Here is a 21319-nt window from a genome sequence, read left to right as displayed (position 1 = left end):
TCAGTGTATAAAGTGAGACCCAATTCTAACTACGAGAACTAAAATATTTCCGTTCTGTCCGGGTTGTCGAACTAGGTGCTCAATAAAGTTTTCGGAGAAACTGTTTAGAAATACCTCACAAGTCTGTCAGTCCTTATCACCCGCAGTGAATCCATAGATATCTCGCGCTATACCCGATGGATTAAAGTCGACTGCATTCCATTGTCCTTGTTGTACTTTTGTTGATATTCGTCAGTCAGCCTTGTTTCAAGAATATGCAACTGCTCTCCGAGGTCTGCTACCATCTGCGACAGAATTACATATAATCGTTAAAGTTCAAAAGATTTCATTTCTTCTCCCTGAACTTTTAATTCTAAATTTCTCCTTGGTTTCTCACAGATTACTCGGGGCACAGATTCAGTAACATCTGGAATAGACTACTGCCCTGCGTCACTCCCTTCTCAACTACAGATTCGCTTTCATTTACATCTACACTTATAACAGAAATATGGTTTGTGAAAAGGTTGTAGAGAACATTTAAATGACTGTATTTTATCCGTGCTTCACAATGAATATCAGAATTTGGTCATAAGTGTAACTTCGTGCATTTATACAAGCTATTAGACTTGAATAAAATACTATAGGTACAGTGTAGTGGAAGGTGTAAGATGGAGATGTTAATGAAACATAGAGGCATATTTATGAACCTAGAGCCAGTTTTGTGGACACGCTGAAGAGAGTGCAAGGAGCACAGCTGCATGTTAGTGGTCCTGGAGTCTTGAGCGTTGTCAAAAGTACGTGCAACAACAAAGTAGAGATTTGAAAAGCAAAAGAAAAAACTGATTCTTGTAAGTTGTCCTGTGCACACTGTGTATAATTAAAAGACCATCTTGTAACAGGGAAGAACTACACGAGTCAGTGCTGTTTTTAAGACTCTGATTTAACACTTGAGAGACTGGAGTTGTCCGTGTGTAGCCATCCTGGTGTAGATGTTTTGTGGTTTTCGAAAGTCAGATCAGGCAAATGCAAGGTAATTCCTTCAATAAAAACATGTTATGTTACGTTAACCGGGGACCTAGAAACGACGGAGAGGCTCCGTCCCCGCCGTAGCCGCAGTGGTCCGCAACCCAACCACGACCACCGCAGTCCACTCCACCCCTCCAACGCCCCACACCGAACCCAGTAATATTGTGCGGTTCAGCCCCCGGTGGACGCCCCATGGAACGTCTCACACCAGACGAGTGTGACCCCTATGTTTGCGTGGTAGAGTAATGGTGGTGTACGCATACGAGGAGAACTTGTTTGCCCAGCAATTGCCGACATAGTGTAGCTGAGGCGGCATAAGGGGAACCAGTCCGCATTTATCGGGGCAGTTGGAAAACCGCCTAAAAACCATCCAAAGACTGGCCGGCTCAACGGACAAGGACACAAATCCGCCGGGCGGATTCGTGCCGGGGACCAGGGGCTCCTTCCCGCCTGGAAAGTCGTGCGTTAGACCGCACGGGCAACCGGGCGGGCGACCAATAAAAACATAGTGATATATATTCTATGTATATCTACATTTGAGATACTTATTTTCATTGTATTACGGTGATTAAATCGATATCACTGATCCCAGGATTAATAAAAATACAAAACATGACATTAAACATACTACTTGCGAAGGTCAGGATGAAGGTGGACAGTGGCGGGCCGTTACTCACCGCCTGGCTGCCGCGCCGCTTCCCGAAGCTGGTGAGGCTCCCTCGTGTGCGGCCGTGGGAGAGCAGCAGCAGGTCGTGCCACTGGACGCGCCACGTCATGGACGCGATCTCCGCCTCCAGCCGGTAGCGCCTGCCGACCATCACGTCACAACAGCATAGGAAAATCTAACACATTTTAGCTGTACAGACGGGCTAAACTATTAATTACAAATATTAGGTCACATCATCCTAGATCCAACCAGGTTGTAGATTGTACAAATACATTCCAAGTCTACACAAACGGAGCTAGTCAATAACCCGTTGGTCCACCTCTGGCCCGTATTCAAGCTGTTGTTCGGCTCGGTATTGACAGATGGGGTTCTTGGATGTCTTCCCGAGGGAGAATATCTCGAGCTAGTTGTAGGGCACTGCCCACAATGCTGCGGACATTCTTAACTCAGGAAAGACGCAGCGACCTTCCTGGCCAATGGGGCCGGCCGCGGTGGTCTCGCGGTTCTAGGCGCGCAGTCCGAAACCGTGCGACTGCTACGGTCGCAGGTTCTAATCCTGCCTCGGGCATGGATGTGTGTGATGTCCTTAGGTTAGTTAGATTTCAGTAGTTCTAAGTTCTAGGGGACTGATGACCTCAGCAGTTGAGTCCCATAGTGCTCAGAGCCATTTGAACCATTTGGCCAATGGGGGGTTTGGCAAGCACGAAGACAAGGAGTAGAAACTCTCACCGTGTGCGGGCGAGTATTATCTTGCCGAAACGTAAACTCAGGATAGCCTTTCATGAAGGGCAACAAAACAAGCTGCACAATATCTTCGACGGACCACTGTGTTGCAAGTGTGCCACGGATGAGAATCAAAATGATATCCTAGATAATCGCTACAGTTTGTCGGGCGATATGACGGGCGACAGTTAGGCTTACGCTGGTCATCGAGTCTATTTTGAAGCGGGACCAATCACTGAAGACAGTTGCCTCCTGTCGATGCGATTCCAGGCCGAAGACGTGTACGGAGACGCCCTAGACAGCGACGGGATACCATCCTGGGTGTCATCTGCCATACATCTCGACAACCAGAAGCGATGACCTGGGGTATTATTTCTTTTCATAGTGGAACCCCTTTGGTACTCATCCGTGGCACCCTTACATCAACGTGATACGTCGACGATGTTCTACGCCCCTCTTCGTTGTCCCACATGGCAACATGCTCGCCTTACTTTGGTAGCTAGACAATGCCCTCCCGCGCAAAGCAAAAGTTTCTACTGCCTCTCTTCGTGCTTGCCAAACCCTACCTCGATCAGCAAGGTCACTGGATCTTTTTCCAATTGAGAACGTTTGGAGCATTATGGGCAGGACCCGCGATCGATGTAGAGATGTTGACTATTTAACACGCCAGTTGGACAGAATTTGGCACACTATCCCTCAGGAGGATATCCAACAACTCCGTCAATTAATAAGAAGCCGAATAATTCTTTGCATAAGGGACACAGCTATACCAACTCGTTATTGACTTGCTTAATTTGTGTTGCTCCATCTCTTGAATAAATCATCCAATTTTTCGGAATACGTGTTTGTCATTACACGTACATCACACCTACCGATTTCAGTCCCATTTGGATAATTTCTTTGTGATACTTTTGTTATTAGAATGCACCCTGATAAAAAAGTGAAACATTCAGAATAGGAGGAGGATACAAAATATAATTTGCTGGTTGAGAGGGTATGTGTTATTATTTCATTCATAGCAAAATCGTGGTAAATTTGCAAAGAACTTGCCAGTAGGAGTCCATTAAACACTATAACTTTGCACCCCCTGGCCTAGACAAATGGCTCTGAGCACTATGGGAATCAACTGCTGTGGTCATCAGTCCCCTAGAACTTAGAACTACTTAAACCTAACTAACCTAAGGACATCACACACATCCATGCCCGAGGCAGGATTCGAACCTGCGACCGTAGCAGTGGCACGGTTCCTGACTGCGCGCCTAGAACCGCGAGACCACCGCGGCCGGCCCCCTGGCCTAGATGCATGGTCTTACTGAGATGAGAAAATAGTCGTAAAGACGCTGTATTCTCGCCTCAGACAAGCTGGCCCATAATTGATGCAATTGGCTCTTTATTCCTGGATACTGCACTAGCACGGAATGAATGACCGAGGTGGTCCCATATATGTACTGTTGGGGCTGATGTGGGGATCTTTCTAGCCGTGGGAGTACCTCAGCTTCCCTCAGGCAGTTGACACAGGCACACGTTATAAGTGGGTGGATATTGACCCATGGAAAAATTGTACCATGATACTGTTGTATGTCCGTGACTTTTTGCTGTGCCATAAGCCCCTCAATCGTTACTGGCTGTGACGTTGCAGTGATGCCAGCAGTATCATTTCCGTGTCTCTCAAAACACTGGTAGATTGGGACCTCACCCACGTCGCCACCATAGTCACCAACGACGGCCATCTCGAGTAGTTCGTAACGGCGAATCATCGCTGAACATAGTGTAAAACCATTAGTGGGCAGTCCATGATTACAGATCATGACACCACTCCAAATGCATTCATTTGAGTCGTTGTGTTGATGGCAGCCTATCCATGAGTAATTCTGCTCTTCTCCACCTGCTTGTCCTCGAATGCCAGGCGCAGATTTGAAGGTGATACGATGTGCTTGGTGTACAACACGGCGATCCTCACTTCTGCTGGTCGCATGTAGTTGATTGGAACCTTGACAATGGGTATTCCCATCCTCATGTTCCCGTGCTGTCCAACATCCGACCACTGTCACATCCAAATGCCGCATAAGTCTGGATACTGTACAATTCGACCAGTTGGCCAAACGGAGACCCACAATGAGTACCATTTCAAACTCTCCCAGATACTGATAGCGTTGGCTCATATGAGTACACAGCATCTCCCATTTCTTCACACCGATCACTCAGCGCCTGGTGCTGTTCACTCCCCAAGTATATCCTATCAGACGAGGTAAATGCACTAAACATGAACAATATCAGTGACCTCTGGTGGGCATTCTACACTGAAGAACCAAAGAAACTGGTACACCTGACTAACATCGAACACACAGAAGTGCCGCAACACGAGGTGACGTGGTCATAAGAATTCATGAATGTGTACAACCTGTTTAATTTGTATAAACCTGGTGATGCCTAAATAATAGTGGTAGCTTTTTGAATGTTATTGTGCGGCCGGTTACCGCGTGCAGAGTGTACGTCAAGTACCAGTGATTGTGGCCGTCTTTTGGCTATGTGTATCAGACGTCCTGTTGTAAACATACTTGGTGTCTCTTTGGCATGACGTGGTATTCTGTTGTAAGGCTTTCGGCAACTATTAGTGTTTCTTATTTGATTGCTGCAGTGCTGGCCTGAGCAAATGGAATTTTTATTACTTTTAGGGAATGATTTTTGTTTTCTTCGCGTGGCAATTTCCGCTCCCACCTCCTCGCTCCCTGCCGTTCAGAGAGTTCGTGGCGTAAAGCATCAGTTTCCGCTCCGCAGTGTTTCATGAAGTAGTGGCAGGTGACTCTGTTGATGGCGATCCGTTCGTCAGACAGGGACATTAGTCTCGGCTTTCTCCTTGGTGCTGTTCGAGAAGTGTACGCCAAGTGGCGGTTTCAACCTCTAACTTCTCTCATCAATATCATACAACACAAACGCAATAACTCCCTACAGGCGCAACAGTCATACTCACCTACGCGGTACAAATAGACGTAAATGAAACTCTTATCATGTTCGATTCCATGGGAATGATTGTGCCCGTCGTCCACTAATGTAATCCAGGACAGAAAGGGGATCATCATCGGTCCTGTTGTCATCTCTTTTTATTGCAGGTCTAGACTTCAGCTGACTTGGAGACTGTGCAGATAAAAATATGAAAAAAAAAACAAGAATATTATGAATGTTTATGAAATTTATTGCAAGAGTTTTCCTGACAAAACTCTTGAAGATTCTCTGACAATATTATTATTATTATTGTATTTCTATCAATAGAGATTCGCTGGAGGAAGAATTCTTCTTTTGAATCTCGGCGTTGTCGATCCGGGACTCCACAACTGCGGCGATCGACGATTTAGTATTGATGGTTCTGCACAATCTCAAACAAAAACGGGAGGGGAATGAAAATGACAGCAGATCCTTAATTACTGTAGCGAGAATAAATCCACTTCCGGGATATTGAATGTTACTTTTGAGAAAAGACGGCAATGTCGCTCGTCGCTGGTTTTGACGCGTGTTATTGTAAATTCGATGCAGGCTCTTGAAATTATTTTCGCCACAGGATGTAAATCTTGCTGGTAAAACTTAAACATATATAATTTCCAATGTGAAGTGTACGGGTATTAAAAGAATGAATTACGTTTTCCTGTTTTCTTGTCTTTGCCGATGATTATATTCGCCGTTTATCCATCAAGATGAGTTCTTTCTAATTACAGTGCTTTTTAATCCTTCCACCTTTTATAGGTACGAAACATTAAAGTCACAAATCTGATTGCAGTGGTGCACTATCCCTTCCATAGAACAATGTATACCTCTCTCAACTCTTCTAGGAAGACAACACAAAACAAAAGAAATTAGAAATTATATCCAAGTCGGCTAACATGGCCAGAAATATTATATACGACAGTCCCTTTTCAGTATCGCTCCTGCCACTCGCTTCCACGATATCTTTGAGTGTCAATATTACACTACTGGCCCTTAAAATTACTACATCAAGAAGAAATGCAGATGATAAACGGGGATTCATTCGACAAATATAATATAATAGAAATGGCATGTGATTACATTTTCACACACCTTGGGTGCATAGATCCTGAGAAATCAGTACCCAGAACAACCACCTCTGGCCGTAATAACGGCCTTGATACGCCTGGGCATTGAGTCAAACAGAGCTTGGATGGCGCGTACAGGTACAACTGCCGATGCAGCTTCAACACGATACCACAGTTCATCAAGAGTAGTGACTGGCGTATTGCGACCAGCCAGTTGCTCGGCCACCATTGACCAGACGTTTTCAGTTGGTGAGAGATCTCGAGAACGTGCTGGCCAGGACAGCAGTCGAACATTTTCTGTATCCAGAAAGGCCCGTACAGGTCCTGCAATATGCGGTCGTGCATTATCCTGCTGAAATGTAGGGTTTCGCAGGGATCCAATGAAGGGTAGAGCCACGGGTCGTAACATATCTGAAACGTGACGTCCAGTGTTCAAAATGCCGTCAATGCGAACAAGAGGTGAGCGAGACGTGTAACCAATGGCACCCCGTACCATCACGCCCGGTGATACGCCAGTATGGCGATGACGAATACACGCTTCCAATGTGCGTTCACCGCGATGTCGCCTAACACGGATGCGACCATCATGATGCTGTACACAGAACCTGGATTCATCCGAAAAAATGACGTTTTACCATTCGTTGTTGAGTACCCCATGACAGGCGCTCCCGTCTGTGATGCAGCGTCAAGGGTAACCGCAGCCGTGGTCTCCGAGCTGATAGTTCATGCTGCTGCAAAACGTCGTCCAACTTTTCGTGCAGATGGTTGTTGTCTTGAAACGTCCCCATCTGTTGACTCAGGGATGGACACGTGGCGGCACGATCCGTTACAGCCATGCGGATAAGATGCCTGTCATCTCGACTGCTAGTGATACGAGTCCGTTGGGATCCAGCGTGGCGTTCCGTATTACCCTCCTGAACCCACCGATTCCATCTCCTGCTAACAGTCATTGGATCTCGACCAATGCGAGCAGCAATGTCGCGATAGGATAAACCGCAATCGCGATAGGCTACAATCCGACCTTTATCAGAGTCGGAAACGTGATGGTACGCATTTCTCCTCCTTACACGAGCCATCACAACAAAGTTTCACCAGGCAACGCCGATCAACTGCTGTTTGCGTATGAGAAATCGGTTGGAAACTTTCCTCATGTCAGCACGTTGTAGGTGTCGCCACCGGCGCCAACCTTGTGTGAATGCTCTGAAAAACTAATCTTTTGCATATCACACCATTTTCTTCCTGTCGGTTAAATTTCGCGTCTGTAGCACGTCACCTTCGTAGTGTAGCAATTTTAACTGCCGGTAGTGTACCTCCGTAGCTTTTAACATATTACTGAATGCACAGCTGTATTAGCCAGTCCAGACACAATGAAAAGCAATTATGCAATACAGTCCAAACCATATACGATGCAAACTTGGAAATTTATGGTAAGGTCTTCTACGAGCAAATTGCTGATGTCATCGGTCCCCAAGCTTACACGCTACTTAATATAAGCTTAACTTACGCTAAGGACGACACACACTCCCATGCTCGAGAGAGGGCTCGAACCTCCGACAGGGCGAGCCGCGCGGGCTGTGATCAGACGCCTGAGACGCGCGGCTATATATACGAATTTATTTACAACAGCTCATATTGTAGCCTAAATTAGGCATGCATAAACATTAGTCAAACTAATGCTGGACTAATGTGTGCGCAAACCTGAGTTAGACTGAAATATGAGTCGTTATAATTACGTTCGGTCTACATACCCACTGATGTAGGTGCACTCTCATGTAAAGTCTAGATTTGCAGTGCTATAAAAATAGATGAAATCACGACCGATGCTGACCTTCTTTCGGTCGTACAAAAGTCTTACATATGCGTAAAGAAAGAGGCCATTGTGTGCGGCGGAAGTAAATCTTTTGCTGCTAGGTGTCTGAACCTACTCCTTCAGATCTCACAGTCAATAAAACCACACGGCTCGACTCTGCCTGACACCTCAATTCCTTTTGAACGTGTCCGAAAGGACAGTCACCATGCTGTCATATAACTGATACGCCTATCTGAGCAATGGAGCCACCTTCGTCACTGTGGGGTACTGCCCACTCGTCTTGTATAGGCACACAGTTTGTGGATCACTAATAGCAGCTGTCGCAACGTTCTCTGCTGGGCCTGTCCGCATGTTGTTGTTGTTGTGGTCTTCAGTCCTGAGACTGGTTTGATGCAGCTCTCCATGCTACTCTATCCTGTGCAAGCTTCTTCATCTCCCAGTACCTACTGCAACCTACATCCTTCTCAATCTGCTTAGTGTATTGATCTCTTGGTCTCCCTCTACGATTTTTACCCTCCACGCTGCCCTCCAATGCTAAATTTGTGATCCCTTGATGCCTCAAAACATGTCCTGCCAACCGATCCCTTCTTCTAGTCAAGTTGTGCCACTAACTTCTCTTCTCCCCAATCCTATTCAATACCTCCTCATTAGTTACGTGATCTACCCACCTTATCTTCAGCATTCTTCTGTAGCACCACATTTCGAAAGCTTCTATTCTCTTCTTGTCCAAACTGGTTATCGTCCATGTTTCACTTCCATACATGGCTACACTCCATACAAACACTTTCAGAAACGACTTCCTGACACTTAAATCTATACTCGATGTTAACAAATTTCTCTTCTTCACAAACGATTTCCTTCCCATTGCCAGTCTACATTTTATATCCTCTCTACTTCGACCATCATCAGTTATTTTACTCCCTAAATAGCAAAACTCCTTTACTACTTTAAGTGTCTCATTTCCTAATCTAATCCCCTCAGCATCACCCGATTTAATTTGACTACATTCCATTATCCTCGTTTTGCTTTTGTTGATGTTCATCTTATATCCTCCTTTCAAGACACTGTCCATTCCGTTCAACTGCTCTTCCAAGTCCTTTGCTGTCTCTGACAGAATTACAATGTCATCGGCGAACCTCAAAGTTTTTACTTCTTCTCCATGAATTTTAATACCTACCCCGAATTTTTCTTTTGTTTCCTTTACTGCTTGCTCAATATACAGATTGAATAACATCGGGGAGAGGCTACAACCCTGTCTCACTCCTTTCCCAACCACTGCTTCCCTTTCATGCCCCTCGACTCTTATAACTGCCATGTGGTTTCTGTACAAATTGTAAATAGTCTTTCGCTCCCTGTATTTTACCCCTGCCACCTTCAGAATTTGAAAGAGAGTATTCCAGTTAACGTTGTCAAAAGCTTTCTCTAAGTCTACAAATGCTAGAAACGTAGGTTTGCCTTTTCTTAATCTTTCTCCTAAGATACGTCGTAAGGTTAGTACTGCCTCACGTGATCCAACATTTCTACGGAATCCAAACTGATCTTCCCCGAGATCCGCTTCTACCAGTTTTTCCATTCGTCTGTAAAGAATTCGCGTTAGTATTTTGCAGCTGTGACGTATTAAACTGATAGTTCGGTAATTTTCACATCTGTCAACACCTGCTTTCTTTGGTATTGGAATTATTATATTCTTCTTGAAGTCTGTGGGTATTTCGCCTGTCTCATACATCTTGCTCACCAGATGGTAGAGTTTTGTCATGACTGGCTCTCCCAAGGCCATCAGTAGTTCTCATGGAATGTTGTCGACTCCCGGGGCAAGATGTATGAGACAGGCGAAATACCCACAGACTTCAAGAAGAAGTCCGCATACTGTCCGAATACTGAGAGGCCGAGGCTGGCAGGAGCGGCGCTTATATTCGCTTCTTGTAGAGGCCGCTCCTGTAGTGGTGCAGTCCTAGTCAACGGGCTATTGGCTTAAGTCGTCTCACGGCCTTCTCTTCTCCTGCGTTCTTCATCTTCATTCCGGTGCTTGTGATTACGCCAGAACAATCAGTGCTTATGTACAAATACGTCCGACCTCTTGTACGAAGAGTGGTGAACAGTGATTAAAATAGGCTGGGAGCGGACACGTGGCGCTCGGTGGGAATGGGGATCGGCCGTGAGGCGTGTAGAGATAGTCCGCCCAGTTGCGATAACGCTGTGGCCTGGATGGCGCAGTCATTAACGCACCTACTTAGTAAGTAGGAGATCCATGGTTCAAACCGCATTCCGGTACACATTTTCGTTCGTCGCCGTATGATTTCCCTTTAATATACCGCTGCAGCGGACAGCAAAGATCCCCTTCAATTTACATAGTTGTTATCTGATGGTACTATGCAGGAGTACCAAGTACCAGTCACAGACGAAACACAGAAAAAGGCCTCTTAAAAGGTGCCGTTACTATCATAAACCATAAAACGCCCTGAAATGATAAATGATTGTCTTCATCGACAGCTGAGGAAGACGACTGAGGACAACGCGTGCCATGTGGTCCTGATCTGCTCGAAGTTTAATAACCTGGCCACATGGTTACTTTGCATTTCACACTTAAGTGCCTGGCAGAGGGTTAATCGAATCATTTTCATACATTACAGTCTCAAATGGTGCGTGGGTAAAAGGAACAACTAAATCTTTCCATTCGAGCTCTGATTTCTCTTCTTTTATTATGATTATCATTTCTCTCTACGTAGGGGGGTGTCAACAAAATATTTTCGCATTCGGAAGAGAAAGTTGGTGATTGAAATTTCGTAAATAGATCTCGCCGCAAAGAAAACCGCCTATGTTTCAGTTACTGCCACACCAACTCGCGTATCATATCAGTGACATTCTCACCACCATTGCGCGATAACACGAAACGAGCTGCCCTTCTTTGTACTTTTTCGATGTCCTCCGTAAATCCTACCTGGTAAGGATCCCACACAGCGCAGCAATATTCCAGCAGAGGACAGACGAGTGTAATGTAGGCTGTCTCTTTAGTGGGTTTGCGCATCTTCTAAGTGTTCTGCCAATAAAGTGCAGTCTTTGTTTCGCCTTCCCCAGAACACTATGTGGACTTTACAATTTAAGTTACTCGTAATTGTAATTCCTTGGTATTTAGTCGAACTGACAGCCCTTAGATTTGTGCGATTTATCGTGTACCCAAAATTTATCTGATTTCTTTTAGTACCCATGTGGATGACTTCGCACTTTTCTTTGTTTAGTGCCAATTGCCACTCTTCGCACCATACAGAAATTCTCTCTAGATCATTTTGCAATTGGAATTGATCGTCTGATGCTTTTACTAGACGGTAAATTACAGTGTCATCTGAAAACAATCTAAGGGGGCTGCTCAGGTAATCACCTAGATCATTTATGTAAATCAGGAACAGCAGAGGGCCCATGATACTACCATGCGGAACGCCAGATATCACTTCTGTTCTACTCGACGATTTACTGTCTATCACTACGAACTGTGCCCTCTCTGAGAGAAAATCACGAATCCAGTCACACAACTGAGACGATACTCCACATGCGCGAAATTTAATTAATAGCCGCTGGTGAGGAACACTATCAAAAGCCTTCTGTGAGTGGCGCTGTCTGTCAGTGAGACTCTCCAATGGCTGCAGTTTAGCGGCCTGGCGCATGCAGCGGCCGGGGCGTAAGGTCTTTCCTTTCGCAAAGCGGAACTATCGAGTAGCATGGGCCCTCTCTTGCGGCTGCGGTGTACTTTTCCTCGTTGTATTGCCGAGATGGGTTGAGATGTATTTAGGTGTTGACGTCGCAGACAATGCATCGCGCTATTATGGGTGATATAGCGGAGTTGTGTTCTGTTTCGTTCTCTACTAAGTAGCTGAAGTTTTTAACCTACATTTATCGAATGTTGGTAGCATTGTGTTGCACTCTTACTTTCTGCGAGTTGTTTCAAGATTTTGTTTTGTAGGGACGAGCAAACAGATGTCTCAGTGCTTTCGCGATCAGTGTAGTGTGTCCTTGCGTTCGTAGTCAATCGTAACTCACGTGGTCTTTAATGCACTGGCATTGCTGTGAGCGGTTTAGCAAAGGGCGTGTGATTAGTTATTAGGAATACGTGTTGTGTGTGTCTTGGACGCGAGCCACTGGTACTGATAGCTTTTGACATTTGTCGGCCTCACGTTTTCCACAAGTGAACGTGAGTGATGTCGGAGGGTCTAGACACCGCGAATAGTGAAAGCGGTTTGATCGTTTTGGGAGGCTTCCAGCGTGATGTGACGATTCTAATGGGTCACTTATATTTGTCATCCGTGTGAAACGAATTCAAATGGCTCCGAGCACTATGGGACTTAACATCCGAGGTCATCAGTCTCCTAGAACTTAGAACCACTTAAACCTAACTAGCCTAAGGACATCACACACATCCATGTCCGAGGCAGGATTCGAACCTGCGACCGTAGCAGTCGCGCGGTTCCGGACTGAAGAGCCTAGAACCGCTTGGCCACCGCGGCCGGCGTGTGAAACGACTAAGGTTCAGTCCGCGAAGGCATATTGCTAATGTTTGGTATTGTCAGCTATACATTCAGGTTGGCTTGTGAAGTCTGATATCCTGTGTTTGGTTTCTTTAACAGTGATTGCATCGTAAAGCGAGTTCCACCATGTGTAACGAAACCCACACAGGGATGCTACGCGGGATGCTTTGGAAGCGAGAGTATTTTTCGAATTTTCTTCTCCGCTGTCAAAATGGTTGGTTATTGGCTTATGAAATGTGTAAGTAATCGTTAGCTGCGGTCATGTTCCATCAACACCAGGCTATGATTTATTTTCTGCGGCAGGCACCGACAAGGTGTGGTCACATCGGGATTCTGGGGATTCTGTGGTTTCTCAATAGCGTATGTGTTCCTCGTCTATCATGTAACAGATGTTCGAGTATCGGTTATACCTCCATAGTGGCCGGCCGGTGCGGCCGTGCGGTTCTAGGCGCTTCAGTCTGGAACCGCGTGACCGCTACGGTCGCAGGTTCGAATCCTGCTTCGGACATGAATGTGTGTGATGTCCTTAGGTTAGTTAGGGTTAAGTATTTCTAAGTTCTAGGGGACTAATGACCACAGATGTTAAGTCCCATAGAGCTCAGAGCCATATACCTCCATAGTGTTATAGATTGTTAGGCACTAACGTGCCGTGTGTGTGTTTTGGTAGTCCAACTTTGAGAGCTTGCTTCTTGCGGCAGGAATCGACAAGCTGATGCCAGCATTGGTATGTAGTAACTTTTCTTGCCGTGTGTCATACCGATATATCTTGTACCACGTGCTCGGGAATCGGTTATACGACGGTTGACCAGAAAGTAATGCACCGAATTGTTTTGTTCAACAATTCTTTTATGAACATAATGAGAATTACACATACGAAAAAAATGGTGTTTTATCTACACATCCTATTTTTCCACGTAATCTCCATTCCGTTCTATGGCTTCCTCCAGCGTGAAACAGGGGCGTGTATGCCCTGTCGGTGCCAATCCTTGTCCTGGGGCCGGAGCCAGTGCTTCACTGTTTGTATCACCTCCTCATCGTCCTCGAAATGTCTACCATGAATGTCATCATTTAATGGCCCAAACATGTGGAAGTCCGAAGGGTCTAGGCAGGGCTGTAGGGTGGATGGGGTAACACTGTCCAACCCTGTTTTGCGATGCGTTCATCAGTCACGGATTGTGTGGGGCAGAGCGTTATCGTGCAGTAAAACATCTCCTGGGTTGCTGAGGAGCCGAAGTCGCCAGAAGCGCGTCTTTAGTTTTGTTAATGAGTTCACATATGCTTCTGATTTAATGGTATGGCCTCTTGGCATCACATCAGTGAGAACCACCCCTTCACAGTCCCGGAACACGGTGATCATGATCTTACTGCCGGAAGAAGTTGCTTTGAATTCTGTCTTCTGTTGGGAGTTGGAATGGCGCCCTTTCATCGACTGTCGGTTTGTTTCGGGCTCAAAGTGGTGAACCTAGGATCAATCAACTGTCATAGTCCGGGGAAAGAAGACCGCCTCTTCAGCTTCAAATCGTTGCAACAAATGAAGGCAAATGTTTTTTCTGTGTGATTTGCGGTCCACCATTAGACACCGCGGGACCCATCTTGCACACACTTTTGAACATCCAAGAATGTGGATAATTGCATCCACACTTCCTCTGCTGATTGACAGATGCAGCGCCAGCTGCAGAGTCGTAATGCTTTTGTCCTCGCGAATAGCAGCATCAGATCGCTGCTACATGTCCGGTGTGACAGCCGTGGATGGTTTCCCAGACTGCTGCAAATCGTGGAGCTGAGCCGAACCATCTTCTGATGGTCTCACCCTCCGTGACCAGCGACTAACTGCACTTCTGTCGAGTCCGCAGCACTTCGTCTAGTGGCTAGCGTTGCTGACTCTGGATCATGGGATCCCTGGTTCGATTCCCGGCCGGTTTGGGGATTTTCTCTGCCCGGGGACGGGGTGTTTGTGTTATCCTCATCATTTCATCATCATCACCATTCGAGACAGTGGCTAGATTGGACTTCGTAAAAATTGCGACTTTGTACGGGCGCTGTGGACCGCGCACTTGAGCGCCCCACAAACCAAACATCTTCATCGTCATCACTTTTGTCGACAGGAGATGCTCCATAGACTTTGCACAAGCGATTGTGAATATTCCCCACAGTTTCTTTCTCTGCAGTGAGGAATTCTATGTCGGCACGTTGCTTGTAACGTACATCACTTACATCCGTCATTTTGAAACTGTCCTGCAGCTATGCTTTCTGTCGGAAGTGACGAAAACTTTGCGCGCTTACTCACGAGACTTCAATAATACATAGGTAACTTTCTCATTTGTAGCATTGTTTGCGGCTGAGAAAAAAATGCGGTGCCCTAGTTGCTGGGCAACCCTCGCACCTCCAGAGTGAATGGTTCAGCTGAAAATCTGTTATAGCTCCATTGTGAGTGGTTCGACGGTTACGTGTGATCCATGATTAGGCACACATGTGTCATGTGTGATTTGTTGATGCGACTACGTGAAAGATCAGTGCCTTATAATCTGTCTGTCAGGTGTCTTTTATTAGCTGTTGTGTTCAGACCTCGTAGTCTGTGTTTGAAATCTGTTTTATTATCTACCTCAGTGGTATGACACGAGTAGTGCTTATTGACGAGGAAATAAGTTCTGTATGTCATACGAGAGGTCGACCCGAAAGTTTCGCGTGATTTTCTGTGCCGAATCTGTAGTGACTGGGTTAGGAAGTGCAAGCACCACTGTGCGTTTGATTATTGCTTTGTTGTGTCGTTCAACGACCTGCTATTTGTCTGAAGACGGTTTCTTAATTGCTACGATTATGTTTTTCGTTGCTAGACGAGCGTGGGAAACCTCAATTTTGTCACCGCCTTACGTTCTTTTGTATTTGTTTCGAGTGTTCTCATTGCGATTTTCATATTACTTGCCTACTGATTAGCGTGTCGCTTCGACTTCTGTTGTGAATTTTGAGAGGTTTTAAGAATCGATGTCATTGTGGGTGATTGTATGACCATGTTCTGTATTGGTCTGTGTCCTTTTTTTTACTAATGTGTCTATTTTATGTTAAATTGAGCCCAATAATACGTAAGGAATAACGGACGTGTGCTCGTTTTCGCCGCGGTTCAGTTCCTCAGTGGCGGTCTTATTTCTCATCTGAAACATCCTGCAATAAGAACTGTTCTTATTATGTAGTGTGTAATTAGCCTAGGTTTTGCTTATCACGATGATCGCCGCTGTAATCCAGGTTTTACTGTTAGTCACACCAGCGACTAGTTTTGCTATAAAGGTATTAGGTCTGCAATTAAACTGAAGACGTAGTTTAAGTTACAGCTATTGCCAATTACCGGAGTCACAGCTCATCATAAGGACCTACTCGCATAGCTATAAGCTACGCCTTGCTCGTTAGCTTTAACTAATTGTGACCGCTTTAGTTTACGTAGCTTGGAAGAGTGGTCTATGTTACTAACTGGCTACACGGAAATGGCGCGTTCATGGTGAATGCTCCTTTCTTACTCACTATGCTTGTTTTCATGATGAAGGTTTATTGAGGTCAGAATCTTAATAATGTTTCTCTGATTTTACGGGAAAGCTCAGTGGATTGTTTTTTGTCTGAGTTTAAATGTCATCGGACAGTGGTGTCGTCCCTTGAAAAGAGACCAGTTGCTTATTCCGAACTTTGTTGTAGAGCAAGAATGTTCCGCTTTCCGTCTGTCTTGCTCTCTCGGCAGTCAATGTGGAGCGTACCGTCGCTGCCACTGACACTACGATAGTCTGTCCGACACATTGCTCAGTCAAGGGACGTCGGCCGTTCCAAATTGACGAGCGGACGTGCAGGAAGAGACACACTGAGGTTCTGGAAGATACATACAGGGATGTAGAGGCGTGCCGACTTCACTCCAATTGTCAGCTCCGCCAGGTTTCTCAGTTGAGGCTCGACGTCGCGAAGAGCCGGATCGACATGGCCCCACAGGTTTTCAATTAGGTTTAAATTCTGGCAGTTTAGTGGTCAGGAGAGGAAGATAAGCTGACCTTCCTGCTATTCGAACCACGCACGTACACGTGAGCTATGTGACACGTTGCATTGCCCTGCTGGTAGATGCCACTGTGGTGAGGAAATAACGAACGGTATATAGGGGAGCACATGGTCCCCACGGGTACCAATAGTGCCTTCCAGAATTACGAGGTCACCCAGGGAATGACAGACCATAACACTCCTTCTCTCCAGCCTAGACCCTTCTCACCATTGTTGTAGGACACTGCAAGCCAACAACCATCCATCCAGTGGAGCATGAAGTGTGATTCATCTGAAAGGGCTACCTGTCTCCACTGTGTGGACGTCCATTTGCGTTACTGACGTGTGGAAACCAGCGGATGAATAGCAATCAGCATGGTTGCACGAACCAGGCAGCTGCTGCAGAAACCCATAGCAACGTCGCTGAGGCGACACTGTTTGTAGCCTCTTGGTTCACCTGGGCGATTAGATGCTGAACAGCTGCACGTCCATTCGCTCGTTCACATCTCCACAGCTGTCGCTCAACTAGTTCATCTATGGCCCGTGGTGCACCGCAGGTGCCTAGGCGCCGGTTTTGGAAAGCGGCCTATTGCCATGCACGGTATGCTTTAACCACGGAAGCACGCGAACAGTTTACAAACAAAGCCGTTTCGGAAATGCTTCAATCTTCGGTCCGAAAACCAAATATCATGCCCGCATCTCGTGGTCGTGCGGTAGCGTTCTCGCTTCCCACGCCCGGGTCCCCGGGTTCGATTCCCGGCGGGGTCAGGGATTTTCTCTGCCTCGTGATGGCTGGGTGTTGTGTGATGTCCTTAGGTTAGTTAGGTTTAAGTAGTTCTAAGTTCTAGGGGACTGATGACCTAAGATGTTAAGTCCCATAGTGCTCAGAGCCATTTGAACCATTTTGAACCAACCAAATATCATGACCTTACAGACATCAAATCACTCCGTTTCCGCATTACTACAACGACTGCACCTTATTTTGTGTGCTCCATTCTATCTACAGGGCAACTTTGCGTGAGGTCCAATGCAAAACGAACACATTTTTGAAGACCTGAGAATGACGGAGAGTCTGTCAAAACAGGATGTCTATAAATAAAGAAATATTAATTCGATCTTCATTTTAGAAAGTTTACTGCACTGCTTCCCGCGTCCTCCCGACATTCTTTTTGTACCCTGCAGCGCTGGTGCTGCCGCCGGCCGTTATGTTCGTGGTTATTGGACGCTGACACTGAAAATAAGCGGTGGTCACGTTAATGTGACTCTAGCATATAACGGAACGGAGACAGGGGAATGATTCTAGCAACAAAACTGGTCACAAATACGAGAACCACTAACACACGACACTTCGACAAAGACCATACTACGGCGGCTGGCAACGAGAATCTCGGAAACACCGAACCCGGTCGGCTGTTAGCTTGTTACTGTCGTGAGCATCTATGGAAAATAGTTCAAATACGTCGAAATCACGATCAGATGAAGACTTGGATGTCCATGCCGCATTACAGAACGTGGAGATTGTACAATTGTTCACTCTGCAAAGCAGGTCAGGCGGCGTTCTGCTGCAGGTCTAATGAGAGAGTGCAGTGCTGTACAAGCACAAGTTTCTTTCCGAGCACTCCTTTCAGCTTTCTCTATTTAACACACGACATGCTCGAATACGACTGCAGCGACCACCATGTCATAGGGATGGAAAAAATCGATCGGTTAAAAACAATACCGGTATTTTACTTCTGAATAACCGGTATTTAAGGTATTTGTTTGGTCTCCGTAACAACAGGTTTCTTTTTAATTTTTTTACTAATATCTTGATTAAAAACGGAATGTCAATTCGTCATAACAGTAGCGCAAAGATTTTCGATTTTTAAATAAAACTTTATTTACGAGTGACTAATGCTTTTTCGTAAAATTCCCATTGCTTTGAAACACTGGGTTATACTAGAAAATAGGAAAAGTAATCAGTGCTAATTTCAAAACAACGCTGACTGTTGTAAACCAGGAAGAAACATATGACGTAAGCACGTACAATATTGCTGAAACAGTGATGTACCCGTCGCTGTGTCGCGTGGCCTGTTAGACAAAACGTGTGTACATACAGTGTGTATGACATGTTCCCATATGATGTGTATGGTAGTTTCTTGCTGTCGTCCGCAGACATCTGCTGTGCTGCAGAATGCCAACATCCCTAGTCTGGAATTTTTTTACGAAGTGCGGTAGTAATGAAGTGCAATGATTTGTTTAACTTAATAGATTAAAAGCGAGAGGAGACCCAACAAACTTGCAACATCATATAAGGAGAAAGCATCACTGTTGTCCCTTGGGTGGGAAGGTTAATTTGGTTGATTAACGTACAAGTTTATTTACGTGTTATGAACTTGCGATGCTACGAAATCCTTAATTATGTTGTTGTTGTTGTTGCAGGATGAAAAATGCACGGCATCCTAAAGTGACACTGCAACGAAGTCATCATCTTTTGACGTTTCGCTCTCGCAGTCCCAGTGTCCGTCTCATTCACCTTTGGCGTATTTACTGCATCAGTGAGACAGATTTATAGCACAGCTTCACCTACAATTAAAGCGAGATTTCGTACTTCTTCACGTTTACAAAATTTTTTCAGTCTTTGTTGATGTCAGCATTTATATCTGAAAGTAACAGTAAATAAAAAACCGAAAATCGGTTATTGTGATAACCGATTTTTCTGAGCAGTTCTAACAGTCACGTTAAAATTCAGGCAACAAGAGCTGGTACAACCAAAACCCGATTGTCTAAGCGATAACCGCCATTCTTGGCAGACCATCGAGAAGGGACTGTTGATCAATGTCAAACGTTTCACGTGATATCAAGCGATGGTTGTGTCCAGATATACTGTCATCCAAGACAATAGCTGGTCGGAACAGGTACCGCGCCACGGACACAGGTCGTTGGGGGCCGTATTACGCTACAGAAGACTATCAGATAGGCAACAGTGGGACTTTTTGTATTATTCGAAGGCATCATTGCAACTGTAGACTAGGTGACTATTATTGCGAACCACTGTCATCGTCGACTTGGATGACTGTCCGTGTCACAACCGTTGAAGCGTGCTACAGCGTTTGAGGATCATGATTGTGAACTCGTCTCATTGGTTTGGGTGCCGAAGTCACCCGATGCGAACCCGATGGAACACATCTCGGATACAATTGAGCACCAACTCACCGTAGCTACAATCTACGGAAATTGCTTGTCCTAGTGTACTCATCTGGTACCACATGTACTGTTGAGCCAAAACATTACGACCGCCTGCTAAATAGCCGGTGTGACCGCCTTCGGCGCGGATAACAGCGGCGACGCGTCGTGCTATGGAAGCAATGAGGTCTTGTTACATCTCTTGAGAGACTTGATACCATATCTGCACACACAAGTCATCTAATTCCAGTAAACTACAGGGAGAGGATGATGAGCTCTGACGCCACTTTCAGTCACATACCAGATGTGTTCGATCGGCTTCAGATCTGGTGAGTTTGGGGACCAACACATCAACTGGAACTCGCCACTGTGTTTCTCGAATCACTCCGTTCCACTCCTGGCCTTGTGACCTCGCACATGCCATTGAAGAATGCCACTGCCGTCGGGAAACATGGTGGTCATGAAGGGGTACTTGTGGTCTGGATGAAGTGTACGATACTATGGCTACCATGGTGCCTTGCACGAGCTCCACCCACGTGAATGTGCCCCAGAGCATAATGGAGCTGCCGCCCGCTTGCCTCCATCCCATACTAAAGGTTGCCCTGGAAGACATCGGATTCCCGCCCTACATGATGAAATAGATATCGGGATTAATCAGACAATGCAATGCTCTGCCATTGCGCCAACGTCCAGTGCCGATGTTCGCTTGCCCACTTCGGTTCTACTTGCCGATGTCCTGGTGTTAACAAGGACACAGGCATGGGCCGACGGCTGCGGAGGCCCACCGTTAGGAGCGTTCGGTGCACTGAGTGTTCACACACACCTGTACTCTGCCAATAATGAAATTCTGATGTTAGTTCCATCACAATTCGCTGCCTGTCCTGTTTTACCAATCTGCCCAGCCTAAGACGTGTGGCATCTGTAAAGAGTCGTGGCTGCTCAACCCCACGAAGTCAGGACGTAGTTTCGCCTCGGTTTCGCCACGTATTGAAAACACTCACCACAGTATTCCTTGAACACCAGACAAATGGTGCTGTTTCCAAAATGTTCGTGCCGGGCCTCTAGGGCATCACAATCCGCCGTCGGTCAAACTCAGATAGCTCGCGCGTCTTCCCAAACCCACACACGGAGAGCCCGCTCACTGGTACTAGATGCACCGTGTGTGTGTCTGATTAGCAGTCACACCTCGCCAGGTGACGCTGCTATCGCCTGGACGGATTTATATCGATAGTAGGTCGATGGTCATAATGTTCCTACCGATCAGTGTATACCCGAAAACCTGACAAGGACTGTCCAATCCATACCACGCAGAATCGCTATTGTAGTGGGCTATAAAGGTGGACCAACACTCCATCAAGCAGGTGGCCCTCATGCTATG

General features: G+C 46.0%; 1 protein-coding gene across 1 annotated transcript in view; it reads right to left on the bottom strand.

Moving 5' to 3' along the window:
* The window catches only part of LOC126260737 (atrial natriuretic peptide receptor 1-like), a 506740-nt gene that overhangs the window by 253687 nt on the left and 231734 nt on the right, over positions 1–21319 (bottom strand). The window contains exon 10 of the mRNA XM_049958075.1: positions 1683–1812. Coding sequence (XP_049814032.1) covers positions 1683–1812 — 130 coding nt within the window. The remainder of the gene's footprint in view (positions 1–1682; positions 1813–21319) is intronic.

Source organism: Schistocerca nitens, chromosome 5 (genome assembly GCF_023898315.1).
Source record: "Schistocerca nitens isolate TAMUIC-IGC-003100 chromosome 5, iqSchNite1.1, whole genome shotgun sequence".
Taxonomy (NCBI): Eukaryota; Metazoa; Arthropoda; class Insecta; order Orthoptera; family Acrididae; genus Schistocerca; species Schistocerca nitens.
This window is presented reverse-complemented; position numbering and strand designations above follow the sequence as displayed.